Source organism: Tamandua tetradactyla, chromosome 25 (assembly GCF_023851605.1).
Source record: "Tamandua tetradactyla isolate mTamTet1 chromosome 25, mTamTet1.pri, whole genome shotgun sequence".
NCBI lineage: Eukaryota > Metazoa > Chordata > Mammalia > Pilosa > Myrmecophagidae > Tamandua > Tamandua tetradactyla.
The window spans coordinates 31786130-31803958 of NC_135351.1; the positions used below are offsets into that span (position 1 = coordinate 31786130).

General features: G+C 37.2%; 2 protein-coding genes across 17 annotated transcripts in view; one reads left to right on the forward strand and one right to left on the reverse strand.

The window, feature by feature from the left end:
- The window catches only part of ENPP3 (ectonucleotide pyrophosphatase/phosphodiesterase 3), a 188003-nt gene extending 176569 nt beyond the window's left edge, over nucleotides 1-11434 (forward strand). For all 16 annotated transcript variants that reach the window (XM_077143950.1, XM_077143954.1, XM_077143951.1 and 13 more), the window contains 5 exons: nucleotides 1293-1428; nucleotides 3898-3975; nucleotides 5629-5761; nucleotides 6038-6194; nucleotides 11086-11434. In XM_077143950.1, coding sequence (XP_077000065.1) covers nucleotides 1293-1428; nucleotides 3898-3975; nucleotides 5629-5761; nucleotides 6038-6194; nucleotides 11086-11256 — 675 coding nt within the window. In that variant the 3' untranslated portion in view covers nucleotides 11257-11434. The remainder of the gene's footprint in view (nucleotides 1-1292; nucleotides 1429-3897; nucleotides 3976-5628; nucleotides 5762-6037; nucleotides 6195-11085) is intronic.
- A 1708-nt stretch (nucleotides 11435-13142) lies between these two features.
- Nucleotides 13143-13520, reverse strand: C25H11orf98 (chromosome 25 C11orf98 homolog). The gene is given in 4 exon segments (XM_077143570.1): nucleotides 13143-13261; nucleotides 13264-13362; nucleotides 13365-13406; nucleotides 13409-13520. Coding segments are annotated over 4 exon segments (372 nt in total).
- Between the last annotated feature and the right edge of the window lie 4309 nt (nucleotides 13521-17829).

Below are 17829 nucleotides of genomic sequence, written 5' to 3' on the forward strand. Positions count from 1 at the left end.
ACTAGTGTACACAATTGGCTGCTTACATGGGGTGGGGAAGTGTGTAGATTTTTACTAAATTTCATTGTTTTGAATACGGTCCTCTTGTTCTGTGTCTTGGGCCCTTGAGAATGGGGGTTCCCTGGCTCACCCTTCCTAGAGAATAAACATTCTGTTTGGCTTCTTTTTACAGACTCTCAATCTAATGTATCTTCATCCTTAGGGCCATTTTAAGGTGGTTTCAGTAGGGAGCACAAATAAATGCATGTGTTCAATCTATTTCGTTTTACTCAGTTTCTGCATGGTGTTTTCCAAGAGACGTGCTGCAGTATGTTAGTGTATCCAGTTTCCACATGTTTTTTCCCAAACTTCCCTTGTCTTCAGTTCTCACCTATTTATAACTCAGCATGGGGCCCTCCTGCCTATGAATATAGATTATAGTGTACTGTTATCTTTTCTTTTGGAAATTGGTCTTATGCATTTTATGTACCATAGCTAAGATTTGCTTCTAGCACAAAGCAGTGAAAAGAGGAAGAATATCCTAATTTAATACAATGTTCTTGCTTATAAATAATTTTGAGTTTGGTTAAGAAAGATAGTCTGTGTGTGTATTAGAGGTCATATAAACAAAAATTTCTCTGAAAAATTTAAATGGATAGTAAAATGGTCACCTACCCCAATGACGTGCTAATTGAAAGATGAGAATCTCGTAACACTGCATTAACTCAAATATCTGGGCCAGAAAGCATATTGATAGGGGACTTCCATGCTGAATAAATTATTGTACCAGTCTTTAAATAGGGCTACAATAAAATTATAAATATATATACATATATATTCCTACACTTTAGACAAGTGATAGACTACTACAGCTCCTTAGAATTAATCTTAGGTCAGTTAAGAGTCTTCACCCAGATGAAGAATGTTTTTAGTTCATTTGTAACATTAAGATAAATTGAATTTATTTTATGCACAATTTTTATTTATAACTGATACGACCACATCAAAATTAGATCCTGAAAAAAAAAGTTGTCTTTTTTAGTGATAACTCCCATTGTTCCTCTACTTTAGCTCAGATTTTCCTCAACAGATATTCTTCTCTAATGTGTATTAATCTGATTTGGCCTCCTGGTGCCCCTATCCGGAAGGGAACCACAGAACAAGACATTGCTGAAGACACCCTCTTCCATTGCTCGGGTAGACCTGATTAAATGGGAAACATTCTGGGGAAGTTGCCAACCATATAGGCATTGAATGGATGAGCCACAATTTGGGGTGACTTTTTTTTTTTTTCCTTTTCTCTCTCTCAACAGAGAGACACATCGCCTCTGCCTCCTGCTGCCCCAGACTGTCTGCGGGCTGATGTCAGGGTCCCTCCTTCTGAGAGTCAAAGCTGTGCCTTCTACCCAGCAAACAAGAGCATCACCCACGGCTTCCTCTATCCTCCTGGTTAGTGGGGGTCTTTTAGATCAGTCGCTTAGAAAGCCCGCGTCAGCTGGATGTGGGCCTGAGCCTTAAACCTACACTCCCCACCCAAACGACCTGCTTGGGCTAAACCAGCTGCCCAGGAGACTCCCAGTGGTTGTGGGGTGGCCGGAAGCAGGAGGGCAGCTTTGTAATAAAGACTAATGAATTCTGCAGCACAAGCCATAGAACAGCTCTAACCTGGTCCAGATGATCTGAGAGATTGGCAAGTTTCAGCTTAATTTTTGTTTTGTTTTGTTTTTTTAGCATGGGCAGGCTTTGGGAATCAAACCCGGGTCTCCAACTCGGCAGGCTCAGCTTAAGTTTTAAAACGAAGATTCCTTGGAGAGGGACATAAGCATCTGCAAAAAAACAAAACAAAACATCTTTTTCTGATTACTGTCAAGCTAAGTCCTGCTCTAAAAGTGCAGCTATGCCTGTGAGAAGAAATCAAACCAGAATCCTTGCCTCTTGCCTTAAATCAAATAGTTTCAACTGTGAATTAAAGCAGCCGAGGGAGCTTTACATTTTTCTTTAAAGCATGTCTCTTGGGAACATGCAAAAGCCAGTGTAATTTTTCTAAAGCTCTAGCTGCTGCTTCTTATTCAACAGGAAATGCCATTGTTATTAACTGGCCCTTGAGATTTTCAACAATTTCAGGTTCTGTGAATGAGTTTTACTCCTGATATTTACCTTCACTTTTTTTTTGAAGCCTTGCCCAAAGATAGTCAATTCAGAGATTTATTTAGACTCAGAGATTTATGGTTAAAAAAAGACTTAATGAAAGCAAGTGGTACATCAATTTAAATGACCTAAAACATAATTTGAATGAAGAAATTGCCATATTTTACCTAAAAATTTAGATAGAATTAGATCTTCCAAATTTATGTAAATTTTAGGATATGTCTTTAATAGAGAAAAATTTTATTGATAAATTATATTAAAATTTATTAAAATTGGGATGTAAATGATATCTATTAAGCGGTAAGATTGGTTGATGTATATATGATATATATGATGCATATATATCATATATATATATTTGCCTTGATCAGAAGTGAAGTTAATAACCAATTAACTTCTCTCAAAATATTAAGGGTAAAATGAAACTCCTTTCTGTCTATAAATTCTATTTTGTTAGCAATAGAAACTCCCCATTATAGAGAAATATATATTTTTGTCTGAAATAGAGGTGGTATTATGCTAATGGTTTTCCAAAGTCTAGGGTTTAGTTTAAAAAGTAGGAAAGGCTTATGTGGGGTGTGGGGGCCTTGATCACCAGGTGAAATGTTAAGAGAAACGAAAGTTTATTTCTTCTTGCCTGTTGGTGCCAATCCCTTGAACTCTCCTAAGTATTAAGATACCCCAGTGGAGGTGTGAAATGTACTGGTATGAGCGTTTGTGGGTGTGCAGCCTGTAATGCTCACAGCAATTCCACGAGAGTGAGGTGGATGTCAGCCCTTTGCCCTGGTGGTGCCACTGGCAAGCAGATGGGCTGGGGTCCTCTCAGGGCATTGGGCTCCAGGGTATGCAGGGTTAACCCTCCTCATGCCCAATAGAGGATTCCTCCTTCTCAGGCAGGTCCTGGCGGTGTCCTGTCCACAGCCCCAATGGGTAAACACTCATTTCTTAAGGACATTCTACTGTGGAAGAATTATTCATAAAAGCTTTACTATTTTATTATTTTGAGAAATGGCTGCTCCCCCAAGTTTGATTATGATTAAAACATGGATTTTCTAGGGTACATAAATCTTTTCAAACCAAGACATTCCACCCTCTGGACTCTAAAAAAGACATGGTTTTCCATATACAAAATACATTCATTCCATCACAATATCAGAAAACTTTAAACCATTTCAGTGACAATACAAATACAATACAAGGTTAAGAGCAGTACAAAGTCTCATTAAAGTTAGTTACAGGCATGGTCTGTCTTAAGGCAACAATCTCTCTGGTTCTGGACCTGTAAAACTCAGAACAAGTCATTTGCTGCCAATAAAAAAAGGAAGAACAGTCATAGGATACGTAAACCCATTTCCATAAAGTAATCAAGACCCACCTGGAATGGGTGGACTCACATCTCCATTTAATCAAGTTTAATACCCACAAGTGGGTGAATCACATCTCCATGGAGATAACCCAATCAAGTTTCCAACCTACATTATTGAATAGGGATTAAGAGAAACAGTTGCTCCCACAAGATTGATTGGATTAAAACATGGATTTTCTAGGATATGTAAATCCTTTCAAACCATCACCCTCAGTAACTGTGCATCCACAGCTGGTGTGTATCAACGGCATAAAACTCCTGAGGAGCCCTCTGGACAATACTTCAGAATTCCATGTCTTGGCTGGTAATAGATGTACATTAGTATGTAGGAGAAATGGTCCTTTGGTATAGGGCATCAGATTTTCTCTTCTAGCTAGATTTATCAATTTTTATTTCTTTTGCAGGGAACAACAGGACCTCTGATAGCCAATATGATGGCTTAATTACAAGTAATTTGGTACCTATGTATGATGCATTCAAAAGTAAGTATATATTTAGATTATTAATTTTAAAATGCCTAAATGAGTCCTGGAACTTTCTACTAAACACATCTTTATTGCAATTTATTTCTTTCTCCCGCTCTTTAGGGGTATTTGGGCTATGCCCATTCTAACTTTTTCATGTTGCAAGGGCTGTCAATAATAAGGGGTAGGGAGATGGAGCTAGCTGATATTCTGGAAAGGCTGGCCTCTCTAGGTTTCAGGACATATCTGGTCCAGGGACCCATCTGGAACGTTTTTGGAAAGTTACCCTAGTGCATGGAGCCTTTGTAGAATCTAATAAATTGCCCTAGGTGTTCTTTAGGATTAGCTGGAATGGTTTTGGTTGGGGTTTGGTAAGTTATGATAGGTAGTAACATATAACTGAAGTTTACGTAAGAGCAACCTCCAGAGTAGTTCCTTGGATCTATTTGAACTCTCTCAGGCACTGATACATTATTTGTTACACTTCTTTTCCCCCTTTTGATCAGGATGGCATTGGTAATCCCCCAGTGCCAAGGCCAGACTCATTCCTGGGAATCATCTCCCACTCCACGAGGGAGAATTTTCACCCCTGGATGTCATGTCCCATGTAGAGGGGGAGGGCAATGATTTCATTTGCAGAGTTGGGCTTAGAGAGAGGCCACATCTGAGCAACAAAAGAGGTCCTTCAGAGGTAACTCTTAGGCATACCTATAGGTAGGCTAAGCTTTTCTCCTACATATATAAGCTTCACAAGAGCAGGCCTAGAGATCAAGGATTTGGCCTATTGACTTGGGTATCACTAAAGTTTTATAGTTCCATATTTTTACTCCCATCCCTCAAAGAACTTTGCCAGAACTTTTTTATTATCTGCTTAATGTATTCTGGGATATATCCAGGCATTACATTAAGCTATACAGGATTAAAGGCCCTCATTTTTATTCTGGGCTCCCTGAGTTTCGATTGTTTAAATGAGCTATCTAGACAGGTTGAGTTAGATTATATGCTACAGAAAATTTAGGTTCTGGACAAAATAAACCTTTCTTCCTTTGGTCTTAAAGAGTACGTGAGCTTCTGAAATATAGACAATATCTTCCTTACCCCGGTGTTCTGAATTACATTAATCCTAACTTGATTGTTTTCATTCTGATCTCTGTGAATTTGTTTCTGATATTGAATCATTTCATTCCAATGTTTTAAGTACAGATATGGGAAGGATCCCTGCCATAGCTCTTTAACTTACTTTTGCTCTGGTAGGATTCTGATAATTTCTTTTTGATCCTTAGTTTAAGTACATAGAGCTATTCCCAAATTAATATTGTTGCTCCTCATAAATAAGTGGGAGATAAATATTAGGCTTCATAATCATAATTAATAGGGAAGTATGTATATTCTGACCATTTTAAACAAAAATTACTCTTCTAGAAGATATTTAGCCTTAGGGAGAATTTGGAGACCTATTCAACAATAATTTCACACAAAAAGCTGTATTCAGTGTGGATGTTTATTTTTGTTGAATGGAATATTCTATACAGTTACCCAATCACCTCACCACTGCCAATTATTGAAGCAGAATTTGATGTTAACTATTTAAAATGTTCCTCTCTAATAGAAAATAGTTCCATGTGCAATAGCAGTAGACATTTTTAACATTCTCATTATTTTATTTTTTAGAAATGTGGGATTACTTTCACAGGGTTCTTCTTATAAAACATGCCATGGAAAGAAATGGAGTAAATGTGATTAGTGGACCAATATTTGATTATAATTATGATGGCCATTTTGATACTCCTGATGAAATTACAGAGTAAGTAATATGAAACCAAATGGAGTCTTTGATTCAGCAAGAGGGCAGCACAGAGGGAAAATCCCAACATTTTAAGTAGAAGCTGAGTATTCTAAATGTTCCACAGTACGTTCACATACAGATGTTCGTACTATGTTTGATCTAATCTAAATAACAGCTTTACTATTCTTTTAACTGTTTACAGCTTAGCATGTCCTTAAATATATTTATAAACATGTTGGTGTTCTTTAGAAGCAAAAGTAGAAGGGCATCAGATCTTTTCAATTGTGTTTTTAGGTATGTGGCCAACACCTCTGTCCCCATCCCCACACACTACTTCATGGTGCTGACCAGTTGTAAAAACAAGAGCTACACCCCTGACACCTGCCCTGGATGGCTGGATGTCCTGCCCTTCATCATCCCTCACCACCCCACCAACGTGGAGAGCTGCCCTGTGAGTACACTGTGGGGACTGCCTACAGCCCGAAAAGCTTCGCCAGTAACCTTTGCTTTCACAGTAGTGGCTCCGGCTAAAATATAGCTCTGAAGGTGTTTCCATGGGTAGAGTCGAGCTAAAAAAGTGTTCATTTTAGAGTTTTTCCTCCATTTTTAATCTCTATTTAATGAATATCAATTTAAGCATGCATATGCATGTATGAACCTGTGTCTCTATATGCAAATCCTATGAATTCCATTTATATATCTATTCATAGTCACTAATTAGGGAGTGAGTAGTATCTTACTAATCTTTTTATTCTAGGCACAAACTTTAAGGCTCTATCCCAAAATTGGCACAGAATTTGTGTTCACTGAATGAATCTGGAAATACTAAAAGTTCATTAGCTTGAAATGTGAGGGTCTGAGGTTAATTATATATACAGAGGTAAAGTTGAAAAATAAGTTGATTTGAGTAACTTACTCTTTTTAATGTATGTATTAGGCCACCAAAAATCCTTTTAGGATGAAGGTGAATGATATATAAATAGTAAGTTCAAATTGCATACATGTTGCATATATTCAGCAAATATATTGAGTGCCTACTAAGAAACTTTTAGAATACTCTAAGGAGGAATACATGGTCCTTGCCCTCAAGGAGTTCATATACAACTTTGATACATAAATGAGAAATAGGAACAAAAATGGGTCAGTCAATAATACAATAATTATTTAAAAAATTGAAAGTTAAGAGATACCACAAACTTGGGATTGTTTGCCTCCTGCTGTTATAAGGATTTTGTATTTCCACTCAAGATAAGAGATGAATTGTCCACTGGGATGATCAATAAAGATTTCATAAAATGGGGTGGGAGTAGGGCTGGGCCTTGAGATGGGAGAATGTGAATAGACTGAGAGAACTAGGATGAGTGCTTCAATGGAGAGCATGAAGAATGGAGAGGACTTGGTATCTGAGTGGATGAAAGAGTAGAAGGAAGGGGAGACTTGAAGATGGATCTTAGATTTTAAATCTTGGTAATTAGGATGAGGAGAGAAGTTAGCAATGGGAACTCTTTTGGAAGCAGGTAGATTGGATGGTTAATTTAGGCATGTCAAGCGTGTAAATAAGGCATTCGTGCGTTAAGTCCCATAGTCTATTAGAGACTGGAAATTAAAGTCCAGGTCCTAGGCGAGATTGGATTTCATCCACATTCTTTCACTGTACTAAGTACTATGAGATGTGCACGGATAAATCAGACCTGAATTCTATTAAAGGGGGCCTTTAGTCTAGCACTTAGAAGTGTAGTAATATACAAGGAAGCAATAAGTGGCACATGAGAAGGGCAGATAAACTACTGTAGATTTCCAAGTAGAAATAAATCCTGGTAGGAAAGATGACCTTACAGCTGGATCTCAAAGATAGGCTTTTACTTGGAGTGTTTGAATGCTCTTTCAGCGTCTAAAGATGGAGGCACAAGGTTAAAGCTTGAGCAGTAAAGAGTTTACAAACAAGAAGCTATCAGGAGACATTTTTGAGTTGAAGCCCTTCCTGCTTTTCCTCTTGGTACTTTTGTTAGTAGGCCAGGGTAAATCCCATTCTTCATTTCTTCTTCCAATGACAGACATTGACAACTAAAAAAGCATGATACTTTCTACCACTGAATCAGGATTAAATAGTTTTTTATCACACAGTTTCTAGGTAACCATTATGGCACGGTTAGAATTGGTGTGCAAAGGGCAAACTATTTGCTATACCTGATCTAGACTCTTATCACCTTTTATCATGACCTTTAAAAATGAAACTTAAGTAGCTTTTTACATGGCTGTTCCCTTTTTCCTGTCTTCCTCCCCTTCACCACTGTACACCATTACCAACTTATCTTAAAATTTATTTTTGTAAATGTTATATTCCTTTGCCTCACATCTTTCCCCTACCTCTCTTACCTCCCCAAAAGAAAACTCCCAGCTTATAGGGAGGGCTCTCCACTATTTGTCCCTCACAGTCATGTATTTCAGGCCAGTTGGAGTCCTTGAAATTACTTGAACACATCTTGAGGTCTCCTACCTCAACAACTTGTTAGAATGCCTTTCTTCTCCATCTAGTAAAAAATTTACCTATACTTCACTTGCACTTCAAAGTTGAAGTACAAATAACATGAAGCCTCCACTGATTGTCTAAAGAGGAGATGATCTCCCCTAAATTAATAGGACATTATCACTAATACATTGGACATCATCCAAGATTTTGAGGAGTTTCTGATCTAGTATAAAAGACATGATACATACAAATAGAATTATGAGACATCATGTGATGAGTGTAGAGCAAGCTTAAACCAATCTATGACTATAAGAAGGATTGTAAAGTTAATAAGATGTGACCATCAATTAGTAAGTGGTGTAGGATGAGAAAGAGTCAAAAGTGAATGAAAATTTAAGTGTGACAGAGCAGCAAATATATAGAGCAACAGTTGTTTGGGGAAGGATGACTTTCCTCTTGTTCCTCAATTTGAGAGATTAGAAGGATATTTAGGAGGAGATATAAGAAGTAGTATAGAGTAGAACTTAAATGCTAAGTATAAAAATCACCTCACTTCTTGAAGTTGTTATGGGAATTAAATGAGATAATCCTTATAAGACTTTAAGCAAAGTTCCCAGTACACAGTAAAGCAAATGGTGACCATAACAGAGAAGTCACATCTTATGATGGAATTACATTCCAAAGTCAATACATAAAATGAACTTGTATACAGGTACAACACTTTATAATCAAATCACTAAAAAGCATAGTACATACACAAATTGGTCCTTAATAAGTCCAACCATGGAAATGTTTCCACTAGCATTAGAGTAGATAATTACACCTTCAGTTATGTGCCCAAGCAGTAGTTGGCTTTCTTTAATGGACATGTTGTAGGGAACCTCTGAACTTTTAAAATAGTTTAATCAGTCAATATGAGGAGGTATTCCCACTATAAAAGGATTGAGGGAATTGAGGACAGTGTAGGAAAGGCTGATTTATAAATTCTACCTTATACTCATCTAGGGCACTAGATTTATATTTCCCTTTTTATTTTTTCCTTCTTTTATTTCTTCCATCTTTTCTTCTTCCCTTCGCTCCTCCCCCAACATTGCAGCTAAAGTCATATCAGAACAAATGAGAATATAGCCTGAGTCCCAGTGGCCATCATTATCATAAATTACTCATCAGGTATTGGAAAATGCAGGTTTGCAATTCAGATGAGCAATCAAAGCAGCAAATATTGATTTGGGATGAAATTATGAGAATGAAATAAATTTTTCCAAGAGAAGAAATTGGGGAACAGAGCTCCCAAGATCAAGATGCTAGAGTTGTCTATACTCCAGGGTAGAAAAAACTAGTGTTAGTTAAGGAAACAGAAGATATCCTCAAACAAGTAAGCAGTTGTTAGAGCTACAGAGGGAAAAGGAAGACATTTTAGAACCATGGTGTGATCAACCGAGTCAAAAATGTGAGGAAAGCCCTGTCAAAATTGGGGTCATCTTAGACAAAAGAAGTTTCATTAGTGTGAGAGCAATAATACCCACTGTAATTGATTAAGGAGAGAGAATAACTATCTCAAAAATGTCTCAAAAAAAAATAACAAAGTAAGTTGTATTTTGGGGATATAAAATAATTCTATTTTTATATAATAGATCAACCATATATATCATATTCCATCAAAACACATACTAAAATATAGCTCCTTAAAACTCTCTTATAGGCAGGACTAGTATTCTGCTGGTGTCCACTGGTACAGTATAGCAGACAATTGAGAGTAAAGAATACTCATCTAATAAAACAAACTTCAAACTTTTTATTTTGTTAAATTTAATTGAAAATTAACAATATCAAATGAATATCAGAAAATTAATAATGACTGTTAGAGATGGTTCTAAATTATGGAACTAATTTTTATATAGTGAAAAATCTTTTAAAATTCAAATGATCACAAAATATCTGAAGAGATGCTCCAAATAATAATTTCAATTTAATTTAATTAAAAAGTAATAATTCTCAGAGTAATGAAATTTGAACAGGGATAAACCACTATTTCACACCATGGACTTGGTAAGGATGAGAACGAATATTGTAATTATATTCCATACATATGGAAGTACAACTTGTTAAAACACTTTGAAGAGTGCTATGCTAATATCTGGTAAAGGTTGCATTGCATATACTCTCTGATCGAGCAATTCTATTTATATATCCTTGATATCCATGCATTTGAACATGAGGGTCATAGACCAAGTATTGATTGGAGTATTATTTATATTATTTATAGTTTAGTAAATATCCTGTCAATTGGGTAACTAAAAAATAAACTGTTTTGCCTTTGATGAAGGAATATTACAAACCACAGCTAAACAAAGGTTACATAACTAGATCTAGGTATATAACTCTGGATAAACACAAACATAATACTGAATAAAAAACAATTGGAGAATACTGTTTACTTATTGTAAATTCTACATGCTAACATTTTAAATCATTAATTTAAATTTGAAAACTCATAAAATAATACTATATATTGTGTATTGATGTGCAGTAAAAGCCTAAAACATCCGATTGAATAAACATCAATTCATGTGATGGCTAACTCTGATCAGAGGAACATTAAGACTTAAAGTTCATCTTTGACATTTTATTTCTTTAAAAAATATTTATGAAGTAAATATGAAAATGGCAAACCTTTATATGATTTTGTAATGGTCCATCTGTTATATTAGAGGTAGTACTTTTGTTTATTTTATTTTAATAAACAGCTCTGTCAAATTAAAATATAAGACAATAAATATTACTGAAAAAAGGACAACTAAGTAACGAATGATCTTTCTGGTCATGAAAAATCATGCCCTATGGAAAATGGTCTTGTGTTTCATTTTTCCAGGAAGGTAAACAGGAAGCTGTTTGGATTGAGGAAAGATTCAATGCACATGCTGCCCGCATCCGCGATGTGGAACTTCTCACTGGGCTCGACTTTTATCAGTACGATAAACAGTCTTTATCTGAGATTTTGCAACTGAAGACATATTTACCTACATTCGAAACCCTTATTTAATTTACTATAGTAAACAAATTTGGCAAAATGTGGGTGATTTTCTCTGTATGAAATAAATGAAATAAAGTTTTCTATTTTTCCTTAACTCTAAGAATCCATGTTGCTTAATTTCATTATCCCTTCTCTCTTTTTTGTTTCTATAAATATATTCAATAAAAAGTGACATTTTTTTGGCATAGAGATCGTGTCATGTTATACCTTCCTAATTAAATCTATTTCGAGTCACAATATTTGGTTACCTTTTCCAGAACAGCATCATCTAAACAGAAGAAAGAGAATATGAGAAGTAAGTCTCAGTTTTATGATACAGGTTTTTCCAGTTGGCAATTGGGTAGTATTGACTAAAATATAAAAATCCACTTAAGTTTTATTCAGTAATGTCATTTGTAAAAACAACTTCAATACATGTGTTTTACACAGATGCATGAAAATACTATTTTCACAATAGACCAGAACATCTTAAGAGACTGATACAAAAACTTGTGAAATTGCTTAAACAAGCTTTCCCACTAATACAAAGAAAGAAGTAGATCTATAGATTGAAATAAAGGCTATTGTTAAATGAATAAGCAAGTGGTAGTAGAGTGCGCTTATTAAGCCATCATTTTTTTCACAGATCAGCAACTTTTTCTGTAAAGTGCCATATAGAATATTTTAGGGCAGGGCGGGCAGTGGTGGCTCAGTGGCAGAGTTCTTGCCTGCCATGCTGAAGACCCAGTTTTGTTTCCCAGTCCCTGCCCATGTAAAAAAATAGTAATAAAATTAAAGAAAATAATAATATTTTAGGATACAGACTGTTGCAACTACTCATCTCTGTAACCATATCAAGAAAGCAGTGAAGACAATATGTAAAAATGAAGGGGAATGACTGTGTTCCAATACAGATTAATTTACAAGTGCAGATAGAGGGTTGGATTTGCCCTATTGGCTCTAGTTTGTCACTGCTAGATGTGTACATAAAAGCTACGGTATATGGAGGCAGGGAATAATAGAGTTAGGAGAGGAAGGGATTTTTATTTTACATCCTTTTGTACTAACATTTTAAAAAACTATGTGTATGTATTTCTCTGAAAGTGACTAGATTGTTTTCTATATCAGATCGAATGGATGCTCAACATAGAAATAAAAGTCCAGTCAGAGAAAAAATTAAAGTGACTTTTTTTTTTGCATTGAGATTGTGCGATGCCATACCTACTGTGCAATTTATTATCCCATTAAAAAGAAATGTGTGGCGGGCCGCGGTGGCTCAGCGGGCAAAGTGCTTGCCTGCTATGCCGGAGGACCTCGGTTCGATTCCCGGCCCCAGCCCATGTAACAAATACGGAGAAACAGAATACAATAAAACAAGAAAATGTTTAAAGATGTTTCCCTTTCTTCCTTCCTTCCTTCCTTCTATCCTTCCTTCCTTCTCTCTGTCTTTCCTTTAAAAAAAAAAAAAAAAAAAAAAAAAAAAAAAGAAATGTGTAAGTATGTGTAAAATCATTCTGAAAAGATACACACTAATGATTTAACTGGGTCATGGAATTACAGGAGATTTGCAACTGCCATTTTATAATTTTTTATGTTGTCTACATTTTATAATGAACTTGTATTATTTTAAATATCTGAAAATGTAAACAAAATAATTAGTTGCATTTCTTTCTATCTTTTTTTTTTTTAAGTCAGAGCTCTAGGCCTTTATTTCAAGTGGAGTGGACTGCTAGGAACCCCCCACTCCCACTCCCTCCCTGAATCTTTCTTCTCTACCCTTTTCCTTCTCAATAAGTCCCTCCAGGGGAGGTCACCCGGCCATTATGGGAGAGAAATCTGGGGAGAATGGAAAGGGCAATGCTTCCTCTAAAGTCTGCTGTGACCTGGGCTCCCCTGACAGGGCCTCCTGGCTCCAGCTAAGAAACTTTTGGTGGGAAGCCTGAGAGAGTCAGCTCACCTTCCAACTCTTCCGTTTCTGCATCCTGGAGGGCTTTTCATCTCTTTTGGCATTCGGGCTGTGGTTCGCTAGTCCTGCCTTTGGGGGAGCTTCCACTGCCATGGTTGCCTTCTCCTGGGAAAGCCGGATCTGCTGGAGGAGTTTTCTGAGCTTCTTTCCCGATGGAGTAATGTTGGCAGAGCACTGTCCCCCTGCTTCTTGAGGTGGTGCCACGTGATCAGTGGTCTGGCACAGCTCCAACCACTCAATGCCTCAGTCACCACTCCCGGTTCAAAACGCACAATCCCTTGAATAGCTCCGTGTGAGGCTGGTTGATCTTCCCTCTGGGAGACCCCATTGTTGTGCCCTAGTTGCATCCCTTTTCTTTTCTTTTTTTTTTTTAACGTGGGCAGAACCCGAGTCTCCGGCATGGCAGGCGAGAAACTCTGCCTGTTGATCCACCATGGCCTGCCCCTAGTTGCATTTCTTTTAAATATTTATTTTGAAGGAATTTCAAATACATAGTAGATTTGCAAGAATATCATAAAAACACTCTTGCATAACCTTCACCCCAATTCACCAAGGGCTAACATCTTTATATATTACATTTTTCTGGTTAATGAGGGCATAGTGTAGTCATTATGTCCTTCTACCCCCAATATTTTAGTATGTATTTCCTACAATCAAGGGCATTAACTCATACAACCACATCCAGTGAATATATCCTTGATACAATACTATCATCTAATATACTGACCTAATTCAAGTTGTTCTAATAGTTTCAGCAATGTCTTGTGTAATATTTTCTCGTCCAGGATCCAAAAGAGAATCATTCATTGCATTAAGTTTTGCTTTCTCTTTGGAATGATACAGTGTGCCATGGTTCTTCAAACTTTCCCAAATCAAGTGGATAGTTTTGAAGAATCTAGGTCAACTATTTTGTAGGCTGCCCATCCATCCCCTTGGGTTTGTCTTATGTGATGTATCTTCATGATTAGATTCAGTTCTGCAGGAATTTTCTATTGGTGCTATTCAGTTCTCAGTGAACCATGTCTGGAAGTACGTAATGTTCGTTTGTCCCATTATTTGTAATGCCAGCTTTGATCACGTGGTTAAGTTGGTGTCCACTAGGCTTCTTCTTTATAAAGATGGTCATTTTTCTTTTTGTAATTTGTAAGTGATTTGTGGAGAGATATTTTGAGACCCTGTAAATATCCTGTACTCATGAAATTTTCACCCGCTGGCTTTAGTATTTATAAATAATTCTTCCCTGATTTAATTTTTATCATAAGGGTGACAAGATGGTGACTTTTCAAACTCCATCATTCCTTGTACGTATATTAGTATCCTGCTTTAAGGGAAAGTGTATCACCTTCTTACTTCTTTACTTGCTTATATATTTATGTATTTATTTGTTATTTAGTATGTCCTCAAATTCTACCACCCCTCCATTGGATTAAAGTCTATTTAAATCATTATTTCTTTTGATACTCAAATTGTCCCATATTTGGCTTCTGGGGACCCCTTTAAGTTGGCTCTTGTGTCCTTTGGACCTATTCTATCATTTTTGTAGCACTTGCTCACTTTCAGATACAAAAAAGATGTTTTAGGGGATCCTGGGACCCAGTGCTCAGGGCCCAGCAGCCACACCAATGGTCAGGAGCTCAATTTAATATTTCTTGGTCCCCTGTGAAAGGCCTGGTTCCTCAATAATGGCTTCTGCCCTGTCAGAAAAGCCACAGGATTTCTAGCTTCCAAAATTACTGTGATCTTTAAGTTGGAACAAGCAGAAAAACTTGGGCTATGCTTCCCCAAAGAGCTAAGAATAAAGAATTCCTGGTGACTACTGAGAAGACTTAACGTTCACAGTCAAGAATGAGCTGGGTATTCCTAGATGGGGTATTTGTGAAGCAGCAGTTTAAAATGGAAGCTTTGAAGAGTGCTATAAATCTATGAATTCTTTAGAAATGCAGCAGCAAAATCTCACCAGAATCCCAAGAAGAATAGTATGCCCTTTCTCCAGGTTACATTCTAGGAATCATTACCTTCATTCTCAGAAAATCCCCCATTGGAGAAACAGCCTATAAATATAACAAAGTTAATAGAAACTTCAACATTCCCAGGAAAAAATGATCTTATAAGAAAAATAAATTGGGTTACTCAGTCACTGAGAATCATTAGAAAATCCCTAGAGTAAACACATCCTATGTATGCAGTGACTGCTGGAAAATCTGCCATCAGAAGTCCCACCTTATAATGCATATGCTAAAACATATGGGAGAGAAACCTTTGTGTGTACTGAATGTGGGAACACATTCACTGGCAACTCTGCCCTTATAAGCACTAGAAAATCCATATGGGGGAGAATACATTTAAGTATGGTGACTATGGAAAATCCTTCAGGTAGAACTCCCACCTTATTTTATATCAGAGAATCCACTCTAGAGAGAAATTGTATAAGTGTCGTGAATGTGGAAAAGCTTTCTGGAATTGATCACAGCTCTCTCAACATAAGAGGATACACACTGGATAGAAAGCCTATTGAATCTTAGCACACATCTCATCAAACATCAGAGAACCCACATGGGAGAGAAATCTTATAAATGTAATAGTTTTGGGAAAGCCTTCTGCCAAAATTCCAACCTTATCATACACTAACATATTTACATGGGAGAGTGACCCTATGCATACAGTTGCGGTGAGAAAACCTACTATTTTAGTAGTGACCTCACCAAACTTCAGGGCATCCACGCTGGAGAAAATCCATATCAATGCAATCACTGTGAAGCAAACCTTCCATCAAAGATCAAACTTTCCATCAAAGATCAAATCTTTTCACACTGATGAGAGACTCTATGACCGTGAACAGTATGGAAAAGTATTCCACCTTAGCTGGGATCATACCAGATTCTAGAAAGTCCATGACAGAGAGAAGCCCCATAAATGTCAAGCATGTGGGAAATACTTCAGCCAAAGCTCAAGCCTTATTCATCATCAGAACATCCACACTGGAGAGAGAACCTATGCATGTGGTCAGTGTGAGAGAAGCTTCAGTCTTAGAAGAGATCTTCCAAATACCTGAGAGTTTACCCTAGAGGGAAACCTGACATGTGAACTGTGTGTGAGACAGACTTCAGTTATAGCTAGACTGCTATGTCATATATAGTATATGTGTGTATATCAGGTCATTGTAAGAGAAGATCTCCACACTAGAGAGAAGTCCTGAAATCGTTATAAATGGGAGGCACCCTGCATCAGGGATCTAGACTGATACTTCAAGACTTTGGGAGTATGATGCATGACAAAGACTCCAACAAGTAGCTAAGGTGCTGGCACAGGGAAAGTTGGAGATGGGGGTAACCTTTAGAGCATGGGGTAGATCTATTGACTTGTTCTAAAATGGGGAGATGGCCACAATATAATAGTAAATTAAAAAGATAAATAGCATAATGATATATAAACTATGACTCCATTTTTGAGAAAATAATAACAGTAACATATCTGTTGCCACAAATGTAGAAATGAAATCAAGAGAAATAGACATCAAATGTTTAATAGCAGTCATGTCTTTGAGATGGAATCACTTTCTACAAAACACGTATCTCTAATGTTTGAATTACTCAAATAGACATTTACTACTTTTATGTGAAGATAAAACAATGACTAGGGAAGGCAACATTCCCAAACCCCTTATTCCTTGCAACATCCAACAGTAAGGATTAAATAGACAAAAGTTTTCCCTTCTTCAATTGCAGTTAGAAGGGATCCATTTGATAAGAAAACCTCAAGAAGTCTAAAATTTCTACTCCCCTCTTCTCACTTATGATTCAACCTCAGAATACCTAATTTATTCTTTCTGAGAGTGGGTTAGGTCTCAGTCACCCAGGCTCATAGTAACCATTATTTCCTTGCTCTGCGCTGCTACTTTATACCTCATCTCATTTAAAACCCACCCAAAGTCCACACGGTTGGTAGTTTGCCCATGAGATGTAAAATCTATTTAAAGAGGTTAATGTTCCTGAGCAAGCAGTAGAATTCCCTGTTGCCTAGAGGGAAGGCCACAACACTTAGCCTGGCATTGGAAGCCTTGTATGACATGGCCCCAAAGGAAAGTTACCATGCCAACAGCTCTGGGTTGCTAGACCTGCCTCTGCCACTGACTTTCTCTGTGATCTCCATTGAGATTTTTTTTAAAAAACATACCTGGGCCTCAGGATCCTAGTCTCTAAAATGAGGTCGTTGGACTTGGTGTCTCCATTCCAAGATAATATGAGTGGAAAATGTATCATTTTTTTCAGGGTGGCATAATTGGGAGTTCCTCACTTGACTTCTCTGGGACTGGATTTCATCTCTTTGCTTCCCTTGGCTCGCGCCAGGTTCTGGCTTGCTCAGCAACTCATAAGAAGGTGCATGGTGGTGACTGCTGTGCTCTGCCCATGTCTAGCACCTGTTCTCTCTGTTGGTACTCCAAGCATCTCCAGCCATCCCTGTCTCTGTCAGCTCTGAAGCAGCTGTTCTCCAAGTGTCTGCATCTGAAGTTTCTCGAAAATGTTTCCCCTTTTAAAGAACGCTAGTAAACTAATCAAGACCCACCTTGAATGGGTGGAGTCACATCTCCATCTAATCAAAAGGCCACACCACAAGTGGGTGTGGTCACATCTCCATGG